This window comes from Carassius auratus, unplaced genomic scaffold (genome assembly GCF_003368295.1).
Source record: "Carassius auratus strain Wakin unplaced genomic scaffold, ASM336829v1 scaf_tig00217248, whole genome shotgun sequence".
NCBI lineage: Eukaryota > Metazoa > Chordata > Actinopteri > Cypriniformes > Cyprinidae > Carassius > Carassius auratus.
In genome coordinates this window covers 139859-167703 of record NW_020528964.1, presented here as the reverse complement: position 1 = coordinate 167703, position 27845 = coordinate 139859, and the positions used below count along the sequence as shown (strand labels likewise).

The window sequence follows — 27845 nt, the reverse complement described above, 5'->3', positions numbered from 1 at the left end:
ATACTAATCTAAAAACAACAGAAGTCGTTATCCTTATAGCGGAAAACTCATTTTGTTTGTACATGTAACCAGGTTGCTCCAAGGGGATTATCACTGTAAATATGTCCTTATTAATAAAAGGCATCTGCTAAATGAAAGCTTTTTTTTCTTCTCTTTATTACTAAATATAAATATGACCATGACCGTAAACACTGTCTGTGTATTTAAAGACAAACACAACATGCAAAATAACAAAATGGGTGACCCAGATACATAAAGCAGGGGTATTAAAACATACTCCATTTTAATATATAAAAATGGCAAACTAAACATGAGAACAGTTTTTTATATTCAGAAATGACTTAATTGAGGAGTATCCTTTTAAATATATTTTGTATTTATATAAAAAAAAATATATATATAGCATTGCACACATTTTAAGGTTAAAGAAAATATTGATTTATTTAAAATTAACTAAATCAAACTCCTATTGATGAAAATGTAAAGCATAATTTTATGTCACTGGCTATGAGAACTTGAGACCTTCCCTCATGTCTGCCTGCAGTGTGTCACTCGGTAACACATTGATCACTGGGGATGGGAAAGTCCCTAGGCAGATATGTTTGCTTGTCGGTGATGTATCTGCTAAGATCATCTCTCTCTTTCTTTAATTTCTCTTGTTAAAATGTGAGGCCCATGCCACATCAGCTGGAAACGCCACTGACACTGAAGATGAATAAACCTGCATGCAAAACAACCTGCAGCAAAAGTATAACAGGACATACAGGTTTGTCCAGATCAGCTGCCCTACAACACATCCAAACGCTTTCCTTTGTCCTCCATACTAGTTTTTTTAATCTATCTATCTATCTATCTATCTATCTATCTATCTATCTATTTATATAAAGATATCAATATCGATATATCGATATGTTAAGTTATTTTATTATTATATTTATAAGTCCTTTCCAATACAATTTTATGATAACTCTCTCTCTCTGTGTGTGTGTGTGTGTGGGTGTGGGTGTTAAATATATCGATTTAAATATTTAATAACTTATTTTGTATATTGTGCTAATGACACACACATACAGACACACACAAACATTTGTTTTGCAAATTGTCAAAAAAAATAAACACTTCTGTAAATGGGTGTTTTTATGTTAATACATTTTTTTATTATTAATGTAATGTTTTATTGCCAAAGCATCACAAAAGCTATGCATGCATATACATTATATACCAATTATAATAAATAAATGACACAAAATAAAAATAAAAATAGCTACTACATCTCGACAAAATAGGCCAACATCGTATTTTTTAACTAAACAAATGAAAAAGACAGCACAGATTTACCGTCTTAAGAGCTTTGTTGTTCACTGAAGATGAAATAGCTTGGTATATTGCTCCATATATAGTAGTCTTGTATTTACCTTTTGTTACCTGTTCAGGAGCAGTGACGTCAAACAGAGGGCGTGGTCTCCTCAACCTGTGCGCGCACTGATGTGTGAGGGACTCTTGCAGGCGCTGAATCACAGAGAAGGAAATGAGAACCGGAGAAGAGACGTAGACTTTTCCCACCTGGTTTGAAACCGGGAAAGCGTGTGTCGATGATCTTCACAGCGGTTTTCAACTTGTGTGAACTACACGGAGCCTGAAGCACTTGAAGATGATGCTCAACTTTTTCCCCGTGCGGAAATTTAAGCGCAACGGCAGATACATTGTGTTCGGGGCGGTGCTGACGGTGGCGTTACTGGCGGCTTATCTGGAGTTTATGGCCACGAGCGACTGGAGCGGCACTGGTGAGTGACATCTGACGCCCTGACACTTATTGCTGCTCACTGATACATTCGTTGTGCTAATGGTTAGTGCTAACAAGTTATGTGATGCTTTAAAATAAGGGTCAATTTATTAACCTTATTTAATAGACCATGTATCACGAATGGAGCATGAACAACATTTATACAGCATTTATTGGACTAGGTCAAGATTCCCAAACTTTCTGTCAGCCGAACATATCTGAAAAAATCTTGATCTAAACTTTTACTCTTTTCTGATTTCGGTTAATGGTCACAAACAAAATGTCATCTTTTTTAATGTTTTATTTTGTATTTAACTTTTTTTATTTTACACTTATTTTTAATTTGAAATTTTCATGATTTAATTACTAGATTTTCTTCAACTCACAAATTTTGACAACTTATTAATGTTAACTTTTCTTAATGTCTACTTCTTTAAACCAGTGTTAATTTATACAATTTGAACCATGTATTAATGTGTAGAATTTAACAGAACCTTTAATTAAATATTTAATGCTGTAAAAGTATTGTTCATTATTAGTTAGTGATACCTGGTGTATTAACTAATATTATTCCATGGACTGTGTGAATACTCGATTATGATTAATCAAGGAAAAACAGAAAACAGACAAAAAAATCAACAGTTTGTCGTGCGTTAAAGGATTTAATGCACTTCGCTGAGGCCACTGTTGGTTCTTGGCCTCCACATCATGCATTTAAAATCCTTTAATGCTTACTTAATGAATTTAAACGAATATTATCAGTATTACATTATTAATTCCATTCCATTGTCCTTTTTTATTTTATTCTAACAGTTTCATTCATTCCATTATCTTTAAAAAAAAATTACAGTTAATTAAACCAACTTCTAATAGGATTCCGGTTTTTAATTACATTCCACTCTATCTAATTCTTGTAATATTCCATTGTACTACCAAATGCAATTTAATTTCTAGATGTATCCATTGTTTTATAATTTATTACATTCAGCATACATTCCATTTCTAATTGTGTCCCTATTTTACTCACTACATTCCACATTTTTAACATTTACTTCTAGTCCGTTCTATTAATTAAATTCCACAGATTTGGAGAAATGTAGTGCCTCAATACATCCTCTGCAGTGAATGGGTGCCATCAGAATGAGAGTACAAACAGCTGATTAAAACATCACCATAATCCACACCAGTCCATGAGTTAATGTCCTGTGAAGAGCAGAAGTGTTTGAAAGAAACAAAAATCCCTTTTCTACCATAACATGCAGCTTTTTGCTTTTCAAGACATTAACTGATGGACTGGAGTGGTGTGGATTCCTTGTGGATTATTGTGATGTTTTTATCAGTTGTTTGGACTCTCATTCTGACGGCACCCATTCACTGCAGAGGATCCATTATTGAGTAGCTGATGTAATGCTAAATTTGTCCAAATTTGTTTTGATGAAACAAACAAATCTTGGATGGACTGAGGGTTTTGTGTGAACTGTTCCTTTAAGAAGTGTTTTTCATGGTGAAGTGCTTCCACTATTATTATACACAATGTGATACAATATACAATACAACATGCAAACACTACAGAACATTGACTTAAGTGCAATGACAGAATACACTGCGTTGATGTGAACACGGATATGGTCATTTTGCATGCAGACACAAGAACATCAGGCTGGTTGTTTCTGCCCGGCCAGTCTAGCTAGTTTCTTTACACCAGCTCTGAGTCAGGGTCCCAGAGTGACTCACGCTGTCTCCTCTGCTTTTCTTTTTTTCTGCTGACTCAGGGACCTTGATACATATAGCAATTTTCAGTTATGTTTTCTCATTGGCCCCGTTTTGCAAAGGCTGCACAAAGAGAAGCTTATGTGATTGAGGAAACTTGAGAGATGTCTGGTGAGCTCTGACCTGCAGAAGACTTTTGACAGCTTGTTTGAGGTCAGTATCAGGTCAAAGAAGCAGCACCAATGTCACACCACCAGGACTTGAATAGTAAACTTACACTGCCTTGTGAGTGAAACTCCTTCTGCATTTATAAAGAAATCCAGAAGTGAATGTTTGATCTGCACATGGCATCGCTGTGAGTCACTCTTGTGAGTCCGCTGGCCATGAATTCACACGCATGCCATTCCTCTGTGAATCTGCATGTATTTTTCAAGCTGATGTTTATGGCTGCACGATAAATCGAATGCGATATTTAATGTGCATCTTGTCAGTAAAGCCGGTTTTGTAATCAGCGGTAAATCTCCATCACGTGTGTACTTTCACATGGAACAGCATTTACTGCACAGAGCTGTTGTTCACTGACAAGATGCACAAAACGTGCACAAAATATGATCATTATTATTTAAATGCGCATTAAATATATAAATCAAAATACAAATCTGTAAACACTTGCATATTTTGCAACAGTATAAGTGTGTTTATTCGGATAATGAAAAGTTCTACACACACTTGTGGTCTTCACCACTTGAACACTTAGGCCAAATACAGGAAATACATCATGTAAGCACAGACAAGTGGTCTACTACAAATACTACCACAAATATGAGTATTTGGAGCCCCCCCCCTTTCTCCCATACTGCACTGGAGGCGTCATTTCCTGTGCTTATTGTTGCTATAGCATCAACGTGTTAAGTTAAGCACACTTGAACTCTGTACACACAAACACACACACACACACACACATGTATTTTTGCAGGGAGTGTGTTGGCTTTACCTCCCGATGCGCATCTTGACGTTTCCTGTACATTTTTGAAGAGACCTAATGTGCAAATATACTAGAAAGTTCTTGTGTATGTATTGTGTGCATGCATCTTCTGTTTGTCGAATTCTGATATACTTTGTCCCTGTTGAGCAGGATGTCTCCACCACAAAATTGTGAAAAGAAAGGTTTGATTCTGTGAGATCTCAGAGTTGTGAAGAAAAAAAATTAGCAAATTTTGAGGTGTTTTTATTCTGAGGCAGAAACAGGCTTTTGTTCAATGCGGTTTAAAAACAACAAATCGCTAATTAAACATCACATGTGTTTAGCCATATTTAGGGAACAAAATTTTCCTTAAAAGCTTGGTAAATCTGACAAATATTCTGCTTTGATAAAAACAAATATTTCTAAATGAAGAATGCTTTTTGTTTCTTAAAATGCAAAAATTTTCTTTTTAGACCTGGGGTCAGGGTTAGCTAGCAATCATAACTGACTTTATTAAAAACAATGTGTGTCCTAAGCATGTAGTGTACATGCACAGATGTGTTGCTAATTTAATTTAATTAGGGATGAGATTGCAAGTGTGTTTGGTGTGATTGACAGTGTCTAAGTTAATGCTTTTCTTCCTATTAAAGATTTATGTGAGCATGGAATCAGTTTCAGTCTATCTGGAGAAATCCTAAACCAACAATGGCAACCTAATGTCAGTGTCCTGGATCAAACACACACACACACACGTGGTCGGTCAGATGTAATTAATTTATTTACTTGACTAAATATTTCCTCTTCTTCTCTTTCAAGGTGTAACCGTCCACAGTAAAAGCGCTGCTTGGAAAAAAGCTGCTGCTGCTCGACATGTGGTAATAACTCACACTTCCTTTTGTTTCATGTTTCATTAACGGAGACCAGTTATAATCTTAGAATTACAAACCTGATTCCAAAAAAGTTTGGACACTGTACAAATTGTGAGTAAAAAGGCATGGAATAATTTACAAATCTCATAAACTTTATATTTTATTCACAATAGAATATATATAACATATCCAATGTTGAAAGTGAGACATTTTGAAATGTCATGCCAAATATTGGCTCATTTTGGATTTCATGAGAGCTACACATTCCAAAAAAGTTAGGACAGGCAGCAATAAGAGGCCGGAAAAGTTATGTACATTTAAGGAACAGCTGGAGGAACAATTTTCAACTTATTAGGTGAACTGGCAACATGATTGGGTATAAAAAGAGCCTCTCAGAGTGGCAGTGTCTCTCAGAAGTCAAGATGGGCAGAGGATCACCAATTCCCCAATGCTGCGGTGAAAAATAGAGGAGCAATATCAGAAAAGAGTTTTTCAGAGAAAATTGCAAAGAGTTTGAAATTATCATCATTTACAGTGAAAAATATCATCCAAATATTCAGAGAATCTGGAACAGTCTCTGTGCGTAAGGGTTCATACTGGATGCCCGTGATCTTTGGGCCCTTAGACAGTATTGCATCACATTCAGGAATGCTACTGTAATGGAAATCACAACATGGGCTCAGGAATACTTCCAGAAAACAATCCACCGTCCCATTCGCCATTGTCGGCTAAAACTCTATAGGTTAAAAAAGAAGCCATATCTAAACATGATACTCTGGGCCAAGGCTCATTTAAAATCGACTGAGGCAAAAGTGGAAAACTGTTCTGTGGTCAGACGAATCCAAATTTGAAGTTCATTTTGGAAAACTGGGATGCCATATCATCCGGGCTAAAGAAGACAAGGACAACCCACGTTGTTATAAGTGCTCAGTTCAGAAGCCTGCATCTCTGATGGTATGGGGTTGCATGAGTGCGAGTGGCATGGGCAGCTTACAACATCATGGCTGCGTAGAAGAAGGATCCGTGTACTGAAATGGCCAGACTGCAGTCCAGGTCTTTCACCCCTAGAAAACATTTGGTGCATCATAAAGAGAAAGACAAAGAACACCTAAGAGCAACTAGAAGCCTGTATTAGACAAGAATGGGACAACATTCCTATTCCTAAACTTGAGCAACTGGTCTCCTCAGTCCCCAGATGTTTGCAGAAATTTTTTTATAAAAAGAAGAGGGGATGCCACACAGTGGTAAACATGGCCTTGTCCCTACATTTTTGAGATGTGTTGATGCCATTAAATTTAAAATCAACTTATTTTCCCCTTAAAATGATACAGTTTCTCAGCTTAAACATTTAAAATGTCATATATGTTGTATGTCACGTCCACATCATTGCATTTTGTTTTATTCACAATGTGTCCCAACTTTTTTGGAATCGGGTTTGTAAAATGATTTTCATTTTTTAAATTCAGTTTTTTTTTTTTAAACAGGACTCTTAGGTTAAATATATTGTGTCATGAAAAATATGGCTGACATTTTTTTCTCGTTTATTTCAAAATGAATGGTGAGGATAAAGAAATAATTTGCTGAAAATGTACTCATCCCCAGTCTATCCAAGATGTTTTTTAATTCGTTTCTTTATCGGAACAGATTTGGTGAAATTTAGCATTCCATCACTTGCTTAACAATAGATGCTCTGCAGTGAATGGGTGCCGTCAGAATGAGAGTCCAAACAGCTGATAAAAACATCACAGTAATCCACAAGTAATCCACACCGCTCCAGTCCAGCAGTTATCCATCATGTGAAGTGAAAAGTTGCATGTTTGTAAGAAACAAATCCATCAAGAATTTTTTTTTTTATTTAAACCGTCAGGATAAATGTGAGTCCCCTATCTGTAATATTGCTTTCTACAATGAAAGATTGCCTCGTCTGAATCAGGAGAGAAATATGCACAGAAGTGAAAACTGTCCAAAACGGTTCTAAACAAATATGTCAGTGGGTTTTAATGTTAGAAGACAACAGTTTACTTTTTGCATTACTTGTGGATGTTTTTATCAGCTGTCTGGGCTATTTGACGGCACCCATTCACTGTATAGGATCCACTGGTAAGCAAGTGATGCAATGCTAAATTTCTCCAAATCTGTTCCAATGAAGAAACCAACTCATCTACATCTTGGACAATCAGAAGGTGAGTAAGCTTTTAGAAAATTCAAATTTTTGAGTGAACTGTTCCTTTAAGTACTTTGCATTATGGGATTTGGTATTCTATGTAACATTCTCTGGTTGTACATTGCCAATTTTGGCAAATGTAGTAGGTCATTCTAGTATTCCATGCATGCAGAAAATGTATATACTGCAGGTATAAAAATATAATGCAAAACAATTTTGTCAAGGTAGTTGCAGAGTTGATTTGAAACACAAACGAAATCCAAAATGCTGCTGGAATGCAGAAGCACGAACAAAAAGTGTATTTTGTGTGTGTGTCACAGGCTCACATCGCTGACGATAATCATGATAAAGACACCTGGACACCAAAAAACACTCAACAGACCTGGAGGGTGGAGGTAATGATATGGCCACAAGGACAGAAACACACATGGATAGTATTATCATAATGGTATACCAGGTTTAATGGTATTGCTATGGCACATAGAATTTGCTTGGTATGTGCACAAAAAACCAATACCATGGTATTTTTGGTACTTTCTTTATTAGTGTAGTAGTTTGTAATATTTCTGTCACTCAGAGTTCTGTATGCATGATCTGTTAATGTGCATACGCTGTAAAGATGATGGTATTAAGCCACATGAGTATGTCGCCCACGGCTCTTTCTGTGTGTCTTCAGCAAGAGTTTTGGTGTCTTGTTAAATTTAGCAGGACTCTGTGTGTGTCTCTGGTGTCCCTGCACTATTTTAAACATGACACATGAGCGCTACATTTATGTTCATTTTGTTTGTTTGCTGGTAATTAAAAGTGCCTCAAAATGACTTCAGCACTATAGAAAACATGACATTACTAACCGTATTTTAATGTGTCTTACCCCACAAGTGCGAAATGTAAACTTGTATCTTTTAATTGTATAGAATATTGGAATATAAAAACGTGTTCATTTCTATCTATTTGTGTGTTGTATGTTTGCCGCAGTATAAAGGAATGGCGAATCTACACGTCTTTGAGGACTGGTGTGGTTCATCTATAGATCAACTACGGAAGAATCTACATTATCCACTATATCCTCACGTAGGTGTTATATCTGTACAGATGACATATCTGCCATATATACGCTAAAATTCAAATGTTTGGGGTCAGTAATATTTCTTTTAATCACATTAATACTTTTATTCAGCAAGTATGCATTAAACTGACCAAAAGTGGTAGTCAGGACATTTACAGTGTATGTATCTAGGTTTTTATAGAATTATTAGGCTGTTTCTAGCATTGGTATAAGAAATGTTTACAAATCGGCATATTAGCATGATTTCTGGAGGATCATGTGACTGGAGTAATGACTGCAAAAACAAATTAGCTTAGTAATCACAGGAATAAATTACATTTTGAAATGTATAAAAATAGAAAAACGTTATTTTTAATTTGTAATAATATTTCACAATATGACTGTTTTTACTGTATTTTTGCATTTGGGACATTTAAAAAAAAAAAAATTGAAATGGGTTTAATGTCTTTTAGTCCACGTCTCAGATTTGAGGACATTTCGGAAAAAATTGACAGAACCTTTTTTTCTGACATATATACATGCTTTTTATTTTAATAAATGTAAACCGATCGCCTGAATGCACTGTAAGTCGCTTTGGATAAAAGCGTCTGCTAAATGCATAAATTAAATTTTACATTTAGATACATTTAGTCTAAATACTGTTAGAATAGACCTAGGCTGTATATGGGAATCAGAAAAGTACTAGCAAACAACAGCATTTATCTAAATATTCCTACTATTATAAGATCAAGCATGTTAACAAACTACCTTAGTATTATTCATGTACTGTTATTAATATTTTTAATTAGCTGCTTTTATTTTTTTAGTTTGTCATTTTAGTACTTCAAATTAAGCTTATTTTGTGTCAGTTCATTGACATTTTTTATTTCAGCCTTATTTCAATGAGCAAAAATAACTACACTGTTAACAGCATACATTTCTTGCAGCATTACATTTGTTTGCGTTGTATTTGATATGTTTTTATCTCTGTAGAATCGTACAACTGTGAAGAAGCTTGCTGTGTCGCCCCACTGGACCAATTATGGACTTAGGATATTTGGATACATACATCCTTATACTGATGGTCTGTCTTACTCTCTCTCTCCCTCTCTCACACACACACACACACACACACACACACGTTCAGACTGTGTGCCATTGTCCCGCTGTTAACCCTCCTCCTCGTTTGGCAGGTGACTTCCTGTTTGCAGTGGCGTCTGATGATAACAGTGAGTTTTGGCTCAGTGATGATGAGAATCCAGACAATCTGAAGCTCCGCGCATATGTTGGAAAGGTTTGTGAGACGGAGTGTCAACTTTACAATTACTTTCATGCAGATGCGTGAAATGCATACACTTAATTTTGTGATTCCTCGATTTTTAGACAGGCAGAGAATGGACCGCCCCAGGGGAATATGGGAAATACGCCAGTCAGATATCAGATCTCATTCCGTAAGTGAATGCTCTGTTTGTGTTTCATAATCTGATATTATTAGTATGAGAAAGTTACAAAACCACTTTAGTTGGGACTCATTTTTATTAAAATTATTACAATGCTAATGTAGTACAATATATTATTAAAGTATATCATACTGGATGTGTTTAGAATGGAAGCATAGATGTACATCAGTTTTAGTAATTGTTCTATGCATTTGTCTTTTCTTATTGCTTTAGAAAATTAAATCACTTGATTTAAAGGGATAGTTCAGAAAAAAAGGAAAGTTCTGTCATCATTTACTCACCCATAAGTTGTGTTAGTTTCTTTCTCCTGTTGAACACAATTAAGATATTTTTAAGAATTTGTGTAACAATTGAGTATAGTATGAAAAAATATACCATGAAAGTCAGTGGCTACCACAAATTCTTCAAAAAAAATATTTTTTCATTTTTGTATGAACTATCCCATTAACTGGGAAAACATTACATGACAGTTTTATTTTATTTTAATTATTCCTTATTTATTTATCAATCAAATGTCATTATTTTAGTATAATATTTTATAGTATTTAATATCATATATAAAATAAAAAAATAAATATAGAATAGTTAATGTATATCTGTATTTCATATTTCCTTATTGTTTTAGTTAAAATTATTATTTTTTTATTCTGATGTGTCTTGTGTTTGTGATAAAGCATATCAAGACAGCAACTTTTAAATAAAAACAAATTTTGAATAAAAAAATATATTTAAATTAATTAATTTATAAATAGTATATAGTCAATTTCATGTTATCTTTCGATGTAAAACTTTTGAGTTGCAATAGATGCTTTATTTAAAAAAAGTTTCAAAGATCTGATGGTGTTCATGTCAAAGTGATAAAATTTCACTTTGTGTGTTTGTGTTTTACAGTCTGCAAAAGAACAATAAATATTTCTTTGAGCTTATCCACAAACAAAACGATAAAGGAACGGACCATGTGGAGGTTGCGGTGAGTGTGTTTACTGAAGGGGTTTGTTGGACACTGTTATGACACTTGTCTGTCTTTACTTACAGTGGCAAGTCAAACAGATCTGGAATGGATTTTCAATCATTGATTCCAAGTTCATCTCCCTCTACACCAGTGAGTGAGTGTGTGTGTGTGTTATTTTGGGATGTGGTTGCAGAAATGTCAGGGTAGTGTTAGAAAGCCTGGAATAGCTGCTCCTGTCCGCACACCCGCCCTGAAAGAGAACTAATGACAGGGTAGTCGCCACTGTACAAATTGTGTGTGTGTTGTCATCTTATTGCTTCAGCTGAAGTGTCAATACAGGCCTTTGCCTTCATTTGTGTGTTAGTTTATTTATGTATTTCTAGTGAGAATCTGGGTTTTTCTGACTTTAGCTTGCTATATAATATGTGTTTGCATTAGTTAGTTAACTAAAACTAAAATTCGTTTTTTTAATTATTATATATATATATATGAAAGCTAAATAAAGTATATTTTTAAAATTATATAAATGACAAAACCGCATTATTAAATTAATACTAAATTTAAAATGAAAACTGAAGAATTTGAATGTTTGAAAAGTTAATTTTTCATATAATATTTGACATAAAAAAAAATGTGTTCTCAGAAATGTTACATTTTTATCAAGTCTAAACTTTGAACAGTCTACATACTAATTAGTATGGTATGGTGTGCTTTCCAAACATCTGTGTGTGTGTGCACAGATGAGTCCTCTTTGAAGGCAGCAGATGTCAATCACATTCCTCAGACCATTGGCAGTCATGTGACTCCGCTCCAGAGGTCATCTCAGACTCCGCCCCACGGAGCAGACATGCTGAGAGCAGACCCACGTGACTCGTTTCATCAGGGTGAGAAATTCAGACACAAACTCTTATTTATTCAAAACCCTTTTCTTAATCTAAAGAAACATAATATGTCAACAATGCAGATATTCTCAGCTATTAGACACTGAACTTAACTCGTTCCAAACCCACATGCAGATGTTTTTCAGTGGAAGTAAAAGTAAAGAATATTTACACAACTCTTTTAATACATTGATGGTTCATGGTGACCATATCTAACAGTCCAACATGGACAGTGTCTACATAATATAACTGTACACAGAATATATGTATACAGGTTTGAAAAATGAGAGTGAGGAAATATAGATTTTTGAATTAAGTGGCTCTGGCAGATGATGAGAGTTCTATTGTAATAAATACTAAATCATCTGCACTTCTTGTTATTATTTCCCTGACTTATTATTTTTGGGGTCTGGCTAGTTTTGTGATGTATTGACTTTCAGACAAAATCTACAACAAATCTTAAAGTTGCATGTGCAAGTGTACAAGCACTTCTTAAAACATTGTAATGTATGCAAACAGAACATGAATATAGTGCCACCGTGTGGCATAGTGACTCAAGGGCCTTGTTATCCAACACAATATCCTATGGTCACCCCCTACTCCATGTTCTGTATAATATTTGTGTTATTTCTGCTGCAATCATGACATTCAAACTTCTTTTTATTAACAGAAACTAGGAATCTTACTAATAATTACACTACTTTAAATTAACCACTATCCATTTTGTGATTTCACAAATTTTAAGAACTGTATTCATGTGTTCTTCAATAAAAACAATAATACTAATATAAGTAATAATGCAAGTCATTTAAAAACAAAGAACCACTGCATAAGATGCTTCAGTTTGTAGAATGAATACAGTTTAGTATTAATGTATTTAGCTGTGCATGTTGTTGTTATTGTCATATAATAATAATAATAATAGCAATGAAGTGTAATGTTTTTTGTCTTTGTATGTATTTGTACATGTAGTTCCATTATTGGACAGGGCGCGTTTGCAGGGAGTTTTACCTGACTGTATCTATAACCCCAGCTACAGCATAAAGGGATATCGTTTAATGCGCTACCAGGGCCTGCAGTTTGTAAGTGCTCACACACTGAGATAATATTTTTTTTTTATTGCATCCCTTTATAAAGCGGAGTGTGTTGTTGTGCCAATGCTTGCATGATCTGGATCACTCTAATCTGATGCAGGTGCACCTGACGTACGTGTATCCTAATGACTACACACGGCTCACACACATGGAGAACGATAACAAATGTTTCTACCGTGTGGATCCGGATTATCTGGAAAGGTAGACAAATACAGGACACTACCGTTCATGTGGCTGGGGCTGGTACTTTTTTCAAAAGTCTCTTATGCTAACCAAGGCTGCATTTATTTGATTAAAAATATATTAAAAACAATGGTATTGTGAAATATTAATACAATTAAAATTTTCTATTTGAATGTGTTTTGAAATCTCATTTATTCCTGTGACGCAAAGCTGAATGTCCAGCAGCCATTTCTCTAGTCTTTAGTCACAGGATCTTTCAGGAATGTTTATAATATGCTGCTTTATTTGAACATAATTTGAAATAGAAATATCCTATTTGATCAATTTAATGCATTCTTGCTGAATCAAAGTATTAAAAAAACATTTTGACCATATCTTTTTTTTTTGTTGATTTTTTTAAAGTTCTCTTTAGGCTTGTTCCGACTGTCAGTCCAAATCCGATTTTATTGTGCATATCCGAATGGAATCTGATCATATTTAGTCTGAACGACAAAAAAATCACCTGAAATCTGATGTTTAGAAATCTGTTTCAAGCTACATGTATATGTTGTTTGGTTTGAAATCCTATTCAAACAGCATTTCTGGAAATCCATTTCAGTCTGAACGCTCAGATCAGATTTACCATAGATTTTTTGCCTTCTTACTTACAGCACATAAAATGTAAACGGGTCAGATGTTGTTTGTCAAAAAACATGCATAATGTCTTTGCAGAAACAAGACAGAAAGTCTATGCACCTATTTGGGTTTTCTGCCTCATTAGATGCAATGTAATCCAGCACGACTGCAACATGTTGTCACGATGTAACACAACATCCGTATTGCAATCTGTATTGCTATTATTGTTGTTTTTGGCAAATGCAAACCAACGCAACGTCATTGCCATAGAAACCAATACAGATCTAATCTGAACAGAGATAAACAGTGTGGACGGTCAAACATTTAGATCAGATTCCAATTGGATATGCACAAAAATCGAATTTGGATCGACAGTCTGAACAAGACCTTTGGTGCACTTTGTGCATTATGATATCAGATCAAATCATCTCTTTTTTTTTTAGATACGGCTTCTCAAACTACATAAAACTGGATTTGCCTGAAAATGAGGAGTTAGTCATCAAATATAAAGGTACAGCAAATAATGAATGCTTTTGTGTTGTCTTTAAATTTAAAGACAACATTCACATTACATTTAACTTCCTTAATGCAACAGAAATATTTTGTTGTAAATAATGAGCAGGGCTTAATTTTGTGAACTTTTTCAATCAAATATTATTATCTTATTAATAATTTATAATGTTAAATATTATGAAAGTGTATTAACACGAATTGTGTGCTGTAAGATCAGGTGAATTTATTAAAATATGGTCAATTTTGTTGATTGCATTAAAACATGCATCAACTTGATGGTTCAGAACTTGAAATTCTCTGAAAGCAAGTGCTTGTTCAGTCCACATTTATTGTCTTTGTCTTTCTGTAGGAGACGGCATGCTAGGAAGAGCCATGAATCTGGCCAGTAATGAAGATGAGGGCTTTCAGAATGCTGGAAAGTTTGAGGAGAGGAAGCAAATTAAAGCTATGGAGAGGAACAATGTTTTCCAGGATTATGGAGACGAGTTTGATGATTATACAATGAAGAGACGCCGCAATCTGTTTTCTGTCCAGAAACATGGCAAAATCAGAAAAAAGAGGGAAGGCAGTGACCTAAACAACAGATTTCAACAGATAGACCAAGACAGCCAACCTAAGGAAATCCCAAAACCACCTGGACAACCACAGAACCACCCAGAGGAACCACAACAGCAACCAAGAAAGAAGAAGAAAAGGAGACCTCCTGAACAAAACCAACAGGACCAACACTACCTCCAAAACCCACCTTCAGAGGTAAAGAACTATGACCAGGGAAAAGAAAAAGACTCACAGCGTTTTCAGAATAACGTCATGGAGAAGATACCTGACCAGCAGAATCCAGGACCAGCTCAGAGAAAACGTTTGAGGTCAAAGGTGAAACAACAAGTGGACCATTCGCTCAATCCGGATGATAAAATTGAGCTCCATCTGCATAAAGCCAAATACAGCAATAGTAGTGATGGAAATCCAAATCTTGTGGCAGTCAGAGACAGAAATATTCCCATGGAGGACATACGAGATGCAAACCAGATGAAGCAAAGATCAGTGACCAACAAAGCCATTTTTGATGAGGTCCAGAAGAAACGTCATGATCTTGTGAATCGGATGGATAATCGGAAAGTCTATCTTGGTGATCACGAGGAAAGGGCACCAAAGAACACATTAGATGAGGTTAAAGATGAACGGCCTTCCTTGCATGGGGATGAAGACAAAGTGTTACCGATTAAGAGGCTCAAACACCCAAAACATAAAGCAGATGAAGCCGTGCATGTTTTGAAGGACAACCCTGAAAATGCTGTAGAAGATGACGACAAAATTATCATCAAGCACGAAAATGTAGCTCATGATGAGACCAATGAACATAAGGCATCGGTCATCGCAGCTCCATCTAACAAAGAATATAACCGTCACTGGGGTCATGTGAATGATGATAATCCCATACATCTAGAAGAGGACGGAGACGGAGGAGATGAAGACGATGCTTGGGTGAATCAGGGTTTCTCAGAGGACGAAGACTATGACCTCACAAACAGGGCTGTGTATGACGTGGAAGTCAAGTGGTGTCAGACGTTCCAGGCTAAACCCCTAGATCTGCACGCCTTGCGCTCCGACTGGATCGATCTGAAGTGTAATGTGTCTGGAAGCCTGCTGCTTGAGGAATCAGAAGCATTGCCTGTAGTGGAAGCTTTCATGAAGAAACTAAACAAGAAGTATCCAAGGTAGGCCGACTGTTACAATTATAATGAATCTAAAATGCAATCAGTTCTGCAGTATGCAAAACGAGACTCTGAGTTTTATTTGGAATGCAGTTCTAGCATACTGTGTTATAAACAGCTTATACAGATTACTGCATGTGATTTTATTAAAAAAATGTATGTGAAACCTGCATCAAAAGAGGAACTTTTTTATATGGGTTACTTTGTTCAAAAAGGAAAGAAAAGAATAAATTAATACTTTTATTCAGTAAAGATACATTAAACTGATCAAAGTGACAGTCATCTTTTTTTTTTACTTTATATTCCTAAAAGAGTTCTGAAAAATAAACATATTATGGTTTCCACAAAATTATTAAGCAGCATAATTGTTCTCATTATGGATTATAATCAGAAATGTTCCTTGAGCAGCAAATCAGCATATTAGAATGATTTCTAAAGATCATGTGACACTGGAGGAACGATGCTGAAAATTCAGCTTTACATCTCAGGAATAAATGACATTTCAAAATTTATTACAGTAGATGATGGGTATTTAAAATTTTAATAATATTTCATAATATTACTATATTTCTGTATCAAATAAATTCAGCGGTGGTGAGCATAAGAGACTTCTTTCAAAAACATAAAGAAACTTAGCGACCCAAAATTGTGAATTATGTATGCAATATTTTATTTTTTATATTATTTTATTTTTATATCATTTTAAATTGTATGCGTCATGTGTCTGATCATTTGGCAAAAGTATTAGTTAATAGTATTTTCAGTTCATTCACCATAATAATGGAAATTAGAAGTGCATTGTATTTTAGATTAGAGTATGTCACACAATATGCTCTGGTCCTGTGGTTTTGCATAAATACGGAAAATCTGTGCACAGTAAATATGGTATTTATAGTATAGTAATATGCCATTCTGAACATTTTAATTAATCTCTGACACTAATTGGTGTGTGTGTGTGTAGGCAGTTCTCTCTAGAGCGTATTGTGAACATTGAGAAGAAGCCTGATTACAGTCGTGGCAGTAGATATCTTCTGGAACTGGAATTGTTGGAGGCTTCGGGACGCCACCTGCGCCTGGTTCAGTACATCTATGTCAAAAGAACTGAAATCTGGGGTTCTCACAAAAAACAAAAGGCTCCGGGGGAAGAACCAATGCTTTGCAATCCATATAGCTTCTACTGGAACCCAGCTGCTACTGTCCACTTCATCATCCCAGGTAACTGAACTGAAGCTTTATTCAAGACGCTTTCTGACTAACCCCTGACTAACTATTTTGTGTCTGTGTTTGTATGTCTGCAGTGAAGAACCAGGCCCGTTGGGTGCAGCAGTTTATTTCAGACATGGAGGAGATATACCGCACCACGGGAGATCAGAACTTCAATGTCATCATTACTGACTATGAAAGCACTGATATGAACATAGAACAAGCACTACAAAACTCGTATTTACCAAGGTACATTTAGCAGTTTATACATACACGCTTGGTAGAGTTAGATTTCATGGTCATATGGCACATTATTTCATCTCATGCTTCTATAGCTATCATATTTATTTCTTGCTTTCTATTGTGTGTCCTCCGTTTCAGGTATCAATACCTCCGGTTAAGTGGAAACTTTGAGAGATCAGCAGGACTGCAGGCAGGAATAGACCTCATTACTGTAAGTTTAAGACGCAGACGCATGACGTGAATTTCTAAAACTTGTTCGAAACATGCCATGATCTTCAGTGAAAATGAAGGCAGGACTAATGCGAGGTGATGCCACTTAATTGCAGCTTATAAATATCCGTCTCTTTCTCAGGATGATCACAGTATTGTGTTTCTATGTGACCTGCACATCCATTTTCCACCTGGCTTCATCGACACTGTGAGAAAACACTGTGTGGAGAGGCACATGGCCTTTGCTCCGATAGTCATGAGACTGAACTGTGGCGCTACACCTTTGGAACCTGATGGTACAGTCCAACAAACACGAGATAAACTGATAACAACACTGTCATATACAACACAGAATCAGATTACTGTATATATCAACACTTTCACTGTTATTCAAAAGATTGGGGTTGTTTTTGAATGAAATCGGAATTTCCAGCATCAGCATGGTCTAGATTTAAGGCCCTTAAATCTTAAATCTTAAGCAGAGCTCTACAAGAAACATTTCTTCTTATTCAAGTGTTGAAAACAGTTGTGCTGTAAATGTGCAGGTTACTGGGAGGTCAATGGCTTTGGACTTCTGGGCATTTATAAGTCAGACCTAGACTCCATCGGGGGCATGAACACTAAAGAATTCACGGACCGCTGGGGAGGAGAGGACTGGGAACTACTGGACCGGTCAGTCATGAGACAACACACTAATATCACACTTAAACCTGCAGTTGGTAAATGTTGACGCTCTAGCGGTTAATAAACAGAACTGCTTGCGTCTTGCGGAAGAACATCATAGCCGGAACTACTTCTCTCTGTTTATGTCTATGAAGAATCACAAAGGTACTGGGTTACTCCGCCGCGGTACCCCCGAAGCAATCTAAAATAGTCCGAATATAAACACTTATTATAGGTGCACCCTAGTGATTCAGGACAGGCTAAAAACACGGTTTGGAAAATGGATTCATGGTGTACTCGCTTATTATATACATTTTCTACATTTTGAACACAAACAAAGTTACGGACCGCAGCTCTGATTGGTTGATTCTTAAAGGGAGCGATGGATTTCTGCAAATGGCAATAGGACCAGAGGAGCCAGAGGAGCTTGATTTTTTCACAGATTATCTGTCTCATATTCTACTGTCAGGACATAATGACAGGTTTAACAAATATGTAAAAAATATATTTTTACAAAAGTTACCTACTGCAGCTTTAATACAAGTTAATCTTTAAAAAATTGTTTTTTTTATTAACACAATTACATCTTATTACTAGCTTGATCTCAAAGTCAGTATCATTTTGCATTATGACGTGATTCCTAAACTCACTGGCAGTATTTAAAGTGATCGATTTTTAGTTAAATCACCACCAAGGTTCAAATTACCATCATTTATAGAATGAAATGTGCTAAAGATATACATTAACTTGCCTTGTCTAGAATATCAATATTGTCTATTGCCTGTAACGTGAAAATAATTCAGCTTTTTGTGTCTGCCAGAATTGTAATCTCTATAATCAGTAATGCTTTCTGTTTTGTGTGGTCTCAAGGATCCTTCAGGGTGGGCTGGAGGTGGAGCGACTCTACCTGAGGAACTTCTTCCATTACTTTCACTCAAAGCGTGGCATGTGGAACCGCCAGATGCTGCACAATACGTAACCGTGGCTGCTGAGCAACGGTTACTGTGGCACTTTAAACTTCAAGACATTCTGGATGTGAATTTGAGGTGATCATTTAGTGGGAACACACAGAGACTCGGGACAAGGACGCCTGTGATGTTTGGGTTGTTGCGTCCAAACCTCAAAGCTAGCTATGCAATCAAGAAAGACAAACTTTAGCAGAACTGATGCAACTTATTGATGGCTTCAGCATCACTTTGTTGTTGTCGTCACTTCAGGTCAACAATATGCCTTGAGTCACTACTGTCTGAGTATCCTGTTCTGACGGATTCAATGAGATGTGTATATACTGAGAAAAAGTGTATTTATTCAGGTAGGTACAGTAGGTGTCTTGGGTGAGGGTTTGACTTTGCAGACTTTCCTCTTAGGAACTGAAAGAATCAGTGGCCAAAACCAAAGAGATGTGCAATATTCACAGAGCGTGTTTGTCTAAGAAAATGAATTCATTCAGGTTACAAATGCTGTTGTTTTCAAGTCAATCTCACAAAGCCTGTCAAAAACACATCTGTCATTTATCACCCTCAAAATACTAAAGAAATTAAGAATTTTTTTTATTATTATTTATTTTTTTGCTTTTTTTTATTTATAAAAAATGCAATGAATTGAAGATGTGATAGTTAGTAATGTTACTTAAAATCAAGTTGTTTTTTATTTATTTTTCTAAATTTTAGTTGCCAGCTAAATAAAAATGACCTTTAAGTCAATCATGCACGACACTAACAACCTTAAAATAAAATGTTTCTTCAGTGTGTTTTATTTGTTCTATGATCACTATCAGCATCACCTGTTGATGAGCATTAAGTGAATCTATGAATTAGTTCACTGTCTGACTGCAGCATAGAATAATGTACTTCCTTTGGTCGTGTTAGCTTCATCATTCTTCTGTTCTCAGGCTGATCCGTCTGTTGTGCCAGACTCCAGAAATAGCAGCTTGTAAATGTGCATCATTGCTGTAATAAATAACTGGACCAGACCTCGAAGAACATTTCTCAGTACTGCAGTAGGATTCCCAGTACTGCAAATGTCAATGATTTGTTTATAGTGGAAGCAGGTACATTTCTTCTGAACAAAATATAATGCTTTTCATGCTTGAACTGCTTCGAAGCTGCGTTAAAAGGATCGTTCACCCACCAATGATTTTCTCACCCTCAAGCCATCCTAGGTCTATAATACTAGAATACAATACAAACTAGAATACAAACTATACATGCTCTTTTTCCCAGACACATCCTGGTCAGATTTTTTATATTGCCTAAAACATCCAGGTTTTGGCTTTGGTTTTCATTCTTGCTGAGGGTAATGATGGAAAAATAGTTTGACCATAAAGACCAGTATGGTCACCCTAGGTATTTATGACTTTCTAAATGCATAAAGGCCTTCTGAAGTGAATCGATGCATCTTTGTAAAAAAAAAATAATAATAATAATCCATATTTAAACTTTATAAACTGTAATCTCAGAAGGCCTTTATTATGTATACTTTAAGTAAGACACTCCATTTAGCATATGTGACCCTGCCCCACAAAACCAGTCTTAAGTGTCAATATTTTTTTGAATAAATAAGCGTTCCATTGATGTATGGTTTATAAGGATCAGACAATATTTGACAGAGATATAACTATTTGAAAATCTGGAATCTGAGGGTGCAAAAAAAAATCTTAATACTGAGAAAATCACCTTTAAAGTTGTCCAAATGAAGTTCTTAGCAATGCATATTATTACTAATCAAAAATTAAGTTTGGATATACAGTATTTATGGTAGGAAATTTACAAAATATCTTCATGGAACATGATCTTTACTTAATATCCTAATGATTTTTGGTATAAAAAAAAGATCATTTTGATCCATACAATGATTTTTAGGCTATTGCTGAAAATACACCCTGTCCAGGGTCACATATAGTGTTTTGAAACTATATTGAGAATAAATCCACCAAAATGTAACGTGCATCTAAATACCACATCTAATTCCAGAGCATCTACGAGGTTAAACGAGGACTCTCCATCTGTTGGTATGAGCTTGTGAAGGTTTAAAATAAGAACAGGAGGCTCTGGCTTCCATCTGAACATGTTTAAATTCTACAAATGCCTTTTAATTTTATACGTAGGTGGGGCTAGATTTAGTGAAGGCTTGCATTTATTTGGAGTTGTGTATACGTGCATCCTCAGGTCTACAGTCAGCTGAGCTCACCACATTGTCAGTGCAAAGTACAAAGATAGACACTCATTATCTCACTCAATTGTTTAAACTTTAACATATTTAAAGGAGCTGACTCTATTAACAGTGTTGTTTGGATGTTCAGAATGGAATATTAGCATATTTATAACTGCATGGTACTGAATAGATACAGTCTACATTTAAAAAATATTATGTAAAAAAAACATCCGTTAACAAATACTTTTATTAATAAATAGTGCATTAAATTGATCAAAAGTGACCATAAAGACTTTTATAATATTTCAAAACTTTTTAAACTTTCTATTCATAGAAGAATCTTGAAAAAAAAAGTGTCACTGTTTTCATAAAAAATATTAAGCAGCAGAACTGTTTGATAATAAATGTTTTTTGAGCAGCAAATCAGCATATTAGAATAATTTCTGAAGGATCATGTGACTAACAACACTGTAAAAAATTATTTAGCAGTTTAGTTGTTTCAATGAATTTTTTTATGTTGACACAACTTGCAGTTACTGAATTTGTTCATTCAACTAAAAATTTTAAGTTTTCAGTGTCTCAACTAGTTTGAAAGTTGACTGAACTAGGTCATTTGTCCTCATAACTTAAAAAAATTTGTTGACTCAATTCAATAGCAATATCACGTTCACAACATCACTTATCGCGAGATCTCGTCATTCTCCTGAATGCTGTTGAAGAGAGAAGAAGGTCGTCAGCCATTCTAGTCAGTTTCTCCTCAAAGTTTGGACATTTGACTAGAATACAACTTTGGTAAGTAAAATATTCGTATTTATTGGCTTAATGTGTAAAATTACATTTGTTGTCTCAGAAGAGTAAGTATTGTTTTAAGAGTCGTATATTCTGTATGTAAGTTACTGTATGTAAATGTTCGTTTCGCGGCACTCTGAAGCCTCAAAATACAGGCGGTTCCACAGTATTCTCCTTATAAATATTAAAATAGATATTCTCCCATGCGGGACAGCGGAGCTGAACTTATGTGGAGCACGATAAAAATACAGTTTGTATGTATTATTTGAGCCTAGGGCTGCGTTAGAGGCCGTGCAAACAGAGCGCGAGAGCTCAACAGATCACTGTATGGATTAAGAACGGAGGGAATAAAAAAAAGAACTGCTCTAAACCTGACAGCGTAAGACATTCGTCAGAATATACATCGATGAACATTAGGAGAAAAAAGAAGATTCCTACTCGAACTGTGTCTTTTCTGCATGTTATAAGGTAAACAAATGAGCACCATAGATGAGCACCTACCTCAGAGTTCTTCTGGAGCGCGTATCTTAACGTTACATTTGATATCGCTGACATAAGCCTAGTTCTGATGATTTTTTTACAGTCTACGGTTCAGATGAAGTTCTGAAGGTAGCGTTACAAACTCTTTCAGTTTTCTGAAGTAACGTTAGTCATTCAAGTGCCTCACTAGAACCTAGAACCCAGTGTAATGCTGCTTGAATATCTGTTTTTATATAGTCTATGGTGAATATACGGTCATAAGTAAATTGCGTACGTTTAAATCTATATATTTTAGAATAAAAGTAATAATATCATAATTCTTGTATAAATAGAGATACAATAACGATCGACACAAATGTGTTAAATTTCCTTTTATTGTGTTATAATTATGTGTTGTGTCATTTAAAAGCATTGTCTGGATGGTATAGTTTGTCTTTGGCATTTAATATAAACTTGTCAATACATTTGTCTTTCTCTGTAAAGATTTATTTATATGTATGTTTATTATTTTACAGTGTTTTAACATGTTTTTGTATTTTTCATGTTTATGATATTTTTGAATGACTGAAGATTCAGCGCAGAATTCAATAATCCTGTGGATGGACCGCAGCGAGTCCTTTTGCAGTTATCCATCAAAAAGATATGCAGACATAATGGAAATGGCATTTACATTGTAGAGCTTGGACGAAGTTGTAAGTAAATTTATTTATTTATAAATGCACATTTATTGGAGTCTATGTGCTTTACAATTGTAAGGCCCTGTTTAATGCATCCCTTTGTTTTTATTAAAGCACACAGGCTCTGCGCAGGAATTCATCAAGGACATGACTGCTGGGATTACGCTTCTGGATGACCAATCTGAGCACCATCAGTCTGCAGTCATGTGGTCCAGGTAATAGAAGAAGAAGAAATCTGGGTGATCTGGGGTTGTAACTCGTTGTTAGACGATCTGTGTACTGTGTTAGACGATCTGGGACTGGGACTAACAGAAATAAACTAATTCAGGTTTAAAACAACTTGAGGTTTAGTAAATGACAATTTTCTTTCTTTTTCTTTTTTGGGTGAACCCTTTACGAAAATGTAGATATTTGCATTGGAAAACAGCTTCAAAATTTAGAGAACATAATTTGACATTATTTTCCCCAGTTTTATTCCGTGAATTTTCTATAATTGGTATTTAAAATGTCTTTATAAAGTGTTGAATTTATCTTCATAAAACCACCAGAAACCCTGTTTATGGACATAGCCATTCTTTATTATTTTGCTGAATACTGTTTTAAGTCCTGAAAAATGTTCAGTTCTAGCATATTGGCCATTAGCAACTTTGCTTAAAGGATTGTTTCACCAAAAAAATTTAATTAGGCCATGTTTTACTCATTCTCAAGGCACCCTATGTGATTTTCTTCTTTCAGAGGAATCTGATCTGAGTTGAATTTAAAACTGTCCTGGCTCTTCCAAGTTATTTAATGGCAGCAGACAGGTGTGTTTTTTTTCTCAGCAGTCCAAAAATAGTCAAATAAAATGCACCCATCCATCAATAAAACGTGTCTCACATGGCTCTGGGGGTGAATAAAGGCTTCCTGTCGCAAATCGATGCACTTTTTGTAAGAAAAATATCCATATTTAAAAAGTTGTAAACACTTTTTTTCTCTTCCACTGACTATCATACGTGCAAGCCTAATTTTGTGATTCTACTTTGTGATTGGCGTATTGTCGTCTCCTCCGCTCTTCTGTGTTCGTCACTAATCACCGGTGCATGCATGACCCCTATGTCCTATTTTCATCCACCCGGAATGGCTCTCACGAAAGTGAGAGAAAAGTTTTTAAATATGTTTTGAATAACATTTTAAATATGTATTTTTTTTTATTACAAAAACACATGGATTCGCTACAGGAGGACATTATTCACCTCTCAGAGCCATGTGAGGTACTTTTTATTATGAATTGATGCACATTATTTGACTACTTTTGGACTGTTGAAAAAAACACCCACCTATTGCCATAAATATTTTTTTATATAATCCGACTGGATTTGTCTGAAAGAAGAAGTCATACACACCTACGATGCCATGAGGGTGAATAAAACATACATGGGTTAACCAACCCTTTAGGGCCATTTCATAGTCAACTCATCTGTAGGCATACGTGTCCCCGAGGCTACGCATCGTTATGCTTCGGCCGCCATTATGCGTCGGTGCGTAGCCAAATGTGTGGTCCTAGTTTTTGATACGCGACGTGCCGATTCACGCAATACTATGCGTTGTCGGTGGGGGCGACATTGCTTATACATATTCATCCACATTTATACCATAGTTCATCAGCAACAGAATACACTCCTCTTCAGTTGCCATTGTAATCTGAATATCACGCGACCCGACTCTACTAATATCACCCGACTCTACTACCCCCTGTTGCGTGAGCCGTGTATTGCATACACGCATCAACCGTGACGCTTGTGTTCACTGTTTAGACTATGAAAAGGAGTGCGTCGCTCGCCGTTTCTTGCTCGCGTTTCCCGCGTTGACTATGAAACGGCCCTTAGGAGTCATGCTTTACTCTGAACATGCAGTGCAACAGACTATTATTTAAAAGGAATACCTATTTACACCAATATATTTTCTGATCATTGTATAAATGGTGTGACAGATTAGACACTTAGAATCAGATTAAGAAAAAAAACCTGAGTTGTATTGGTTTGTCACATTTTATGTCATTCAAAAATCATGTAGAATACCAGTGAAGAAAATAATTTCCCCCCATTTTTAGAATAGTTGGTTCTGGGGGTGTATTTTACACTTATCTTCCCATGGGATTTTAAACTCTTTGTGTTCAGCAGAACAAAAAATTTAGTACAGGCTTTTAACAGTTTAATACAGGAAGTTATTTTGAATGTTTCTAAACGAAACCGTTGAGGAGCACCATTTAATTTTGACTTTCATTTTTGGTTAAATTTTTCAAAATATCTTCCACTTGAAGGTGAATTACACTTTGCATTAATTGGTAGCTGTGCTTTTAACAAAACACACAACTTTAATAGTGTATGTACATATGTGTGTTCGTTTATAAATTTATTAAGTAATGTAATATTTTTTTTCTTTTCCCAGCCATCCAGTGACATTAAGGATGTTGAGAAAGAAATTGAAGAGGGCATTCTGATTGTAACTGAAGAACAGCAATGTGATGTGCTTCCCAAGGAATAACCAACATTGGTCTCATTTGGACATCCTGTCATCACTGACATCTCCCATGTCCCCAAGGCATTTAGACTCCTAATGGGTCTGTATGCAGTGAACATCCACCACCTCCAGTGCATTAAATACACCATTGAGGCTCTGCAAAAACTTGTGAAGACCAGCTGCTCCCACCATGTGCTCGCTACCGCGGCAGGAACTGTAGGTGTGGGGGAGTGAATGTCCAGCGCTCTCTCCACCCTCAACACCACAAATAAGGTGTCCTTGAGCAAGGCACAACTTCTCCCCGGGCGCTGCAGCATAAATGGCTGCCCACTGCTCTGGGTGTGTTTTCACGGTGTGTGTTCACTGCTGTGTGTGTGCACTTTGGATGGGTTAAATGAAGAGCACAAATGTATGTCATGTCACTTTCACTTTTCAGTGTTCATGATGTGTCCATCGGCTCCACAGCACTCTTTCTTAAAAAGTAGTGTTTTTTTTTTTTGTTTTTTTTTATAAGGAAAGGTTCTTTTGTGCCTTTCACTATATAGAATGTACATTAAAGTTTACATGTCATAACTTGGAATATGCATGTTCTCATGTAAACAAATGTTGTTTCACCTCTCATTTTCTTAAACAGTATGTACACATTTTCAATATGTAGCATTATGATGGGGGACGAGTTTGGAAACTTTCAAGATCCTTCTGATGTTAACACCTCTGTCTGGTCATGTTGTGCTATGAAATTTTGAATCTGACTTTAGATCTTTGTGCTTCCATGTGCATTCATTCCATTTATATCTTATTATACAGAAGTACAGTACACTCATTTTTTGTAACTAATTGTGATATTATATTACATATATCTTGGTTTCTCATTTTGACCATGACTTGCATTATGGTGGGGGGAGTGCATGTGAACTTGTGCAGGGTTAATATGCAGAGTTCAACCTTCTGATTTTCATATTGCATTATGAAATTAAAAACAATCCCTGTGGTTTTGATTTGATGAATTGAAATGCAACATGGTTTCTCAATCCCATGCCAATGTTATTTATTATACATCACATTTTCAAGTGTCGGTTCAGATCTTTAGACATGTGTTTGTATTTTGCATTTTTTGTTTTGTTTATCAATTATCAGTTGATGTGTTGACAGCAAATTGCTTGTTCAATTTAAATGTGAATGAAAGTGTTGTCTCTATCATTAAATAAATAACATTAAAAAAAAAGTGTTTTGTCATCTTTATTTAAACATTTAAGGCAGTGGAGTAACATTTGTTTATGATTATTGATCGAAGTAAAAAAAAATCCCTGTTGACACAACATGATTTAGTTGACTGGACTAGAAAATAATAGTCAAGTCAACTTAAAGAAATTTGTTACCTGGACTAACTCCACTCTAGTTTGAAGTTGTTTCAACAAGATTTTTTTTGTCAAGATAACAAAAAATTTTTAGGCAGCGGGGTAACAAAATATTTTTAGTTGACTCAACAAATTCTTTTTTACAGTGAATGAGGTAACGATACTGAAAATACAACTGCATCACAGGAATAAAATACATTTTAAAATGTATCAAAAGGTAATTTTTAAATTAAAATCATATTTAATAATAGTATTGTTTTTACTTTATTTTGATCAAATAAATGCAAGCTTGTTGAACATTTGTTGCAAAAAAATAAAATATTACATACCCGAAACTTGTGAACAGTCCAGTAGTCAACTCAAATCTTTTGATATAAAAGAAGAAAAAAAAAAGTTATTTTGCATTTAAATTGTATTTAAAATATCCCTATCTATCTATATATATATATATATATATATATATATATATATATATATATATATATATATATATATATATATATATATATATATGAGTACTATGGAAGGTCATGCACATTCTCTTTCTTTACTACATTACATCCACACCATTGTTCATACAGTGTTCCTGCCAAACCAGGCCGCATTACTCGTCTCTTTTGTC

At 35.3% G+C, this 27845-nt stretch overlaps 1 protein-coding gene and 1 long non-coding RNA gene across 2 annotated transcripts; both read left to right on the top strand.

Annotated features, from left to right (window-relative positions):
- Positions 1-1451: 1451 nt before the first annotated feature.
- LOC113100338 (beta-1,4-N-acetylgalactosaminyltransferase 3) lies at positions 1452-20017 on the top strand. The gene is made up of 20 exons (XM_026265144.1): positions 1452-1784; positions 5274-5332; positions 7811-7885; positions 8466-8561; positions 9529-9619; positions 9729-9829; positions 9919-9986; positions 10887-10965; positions 11031-11097; positions 11688-11831; positions 12801-12910; positions 13023-13123; positions 14164-14231; positions 14583-15951; positions 16910-17163; positions 17247-17400; positions 17533-17605; positions 17747-17900; positions 18150-18276; positions 19138-20017. Exons 1-20 carry the CDS (start codon positions 1652-1654, stop codon positions 19244-19246), a joined length of 3432 nt encoding a protein of 1143 aa, XP_026120929.1. The 5' UTR covers positions 1452-1651; the 3' UTR covers positions 19247-20017.
- A 3305-nt stretch (positions 20018-23322) lies between these two features.
- LOC113100345 (uncharacterized) lies at positions 23323-25846 on the top strand. The gene is made up of 3 exons (XR_003289596.1): positions 23323-23381; positions 23481-23581; positions 25794-25846. It is a non-coding gene; the product is annotated as an uncharacterized LOC113100345 (long non-coding RNA).
- Positions 25847-27845: the final 1999 nt, after the last annotated feature.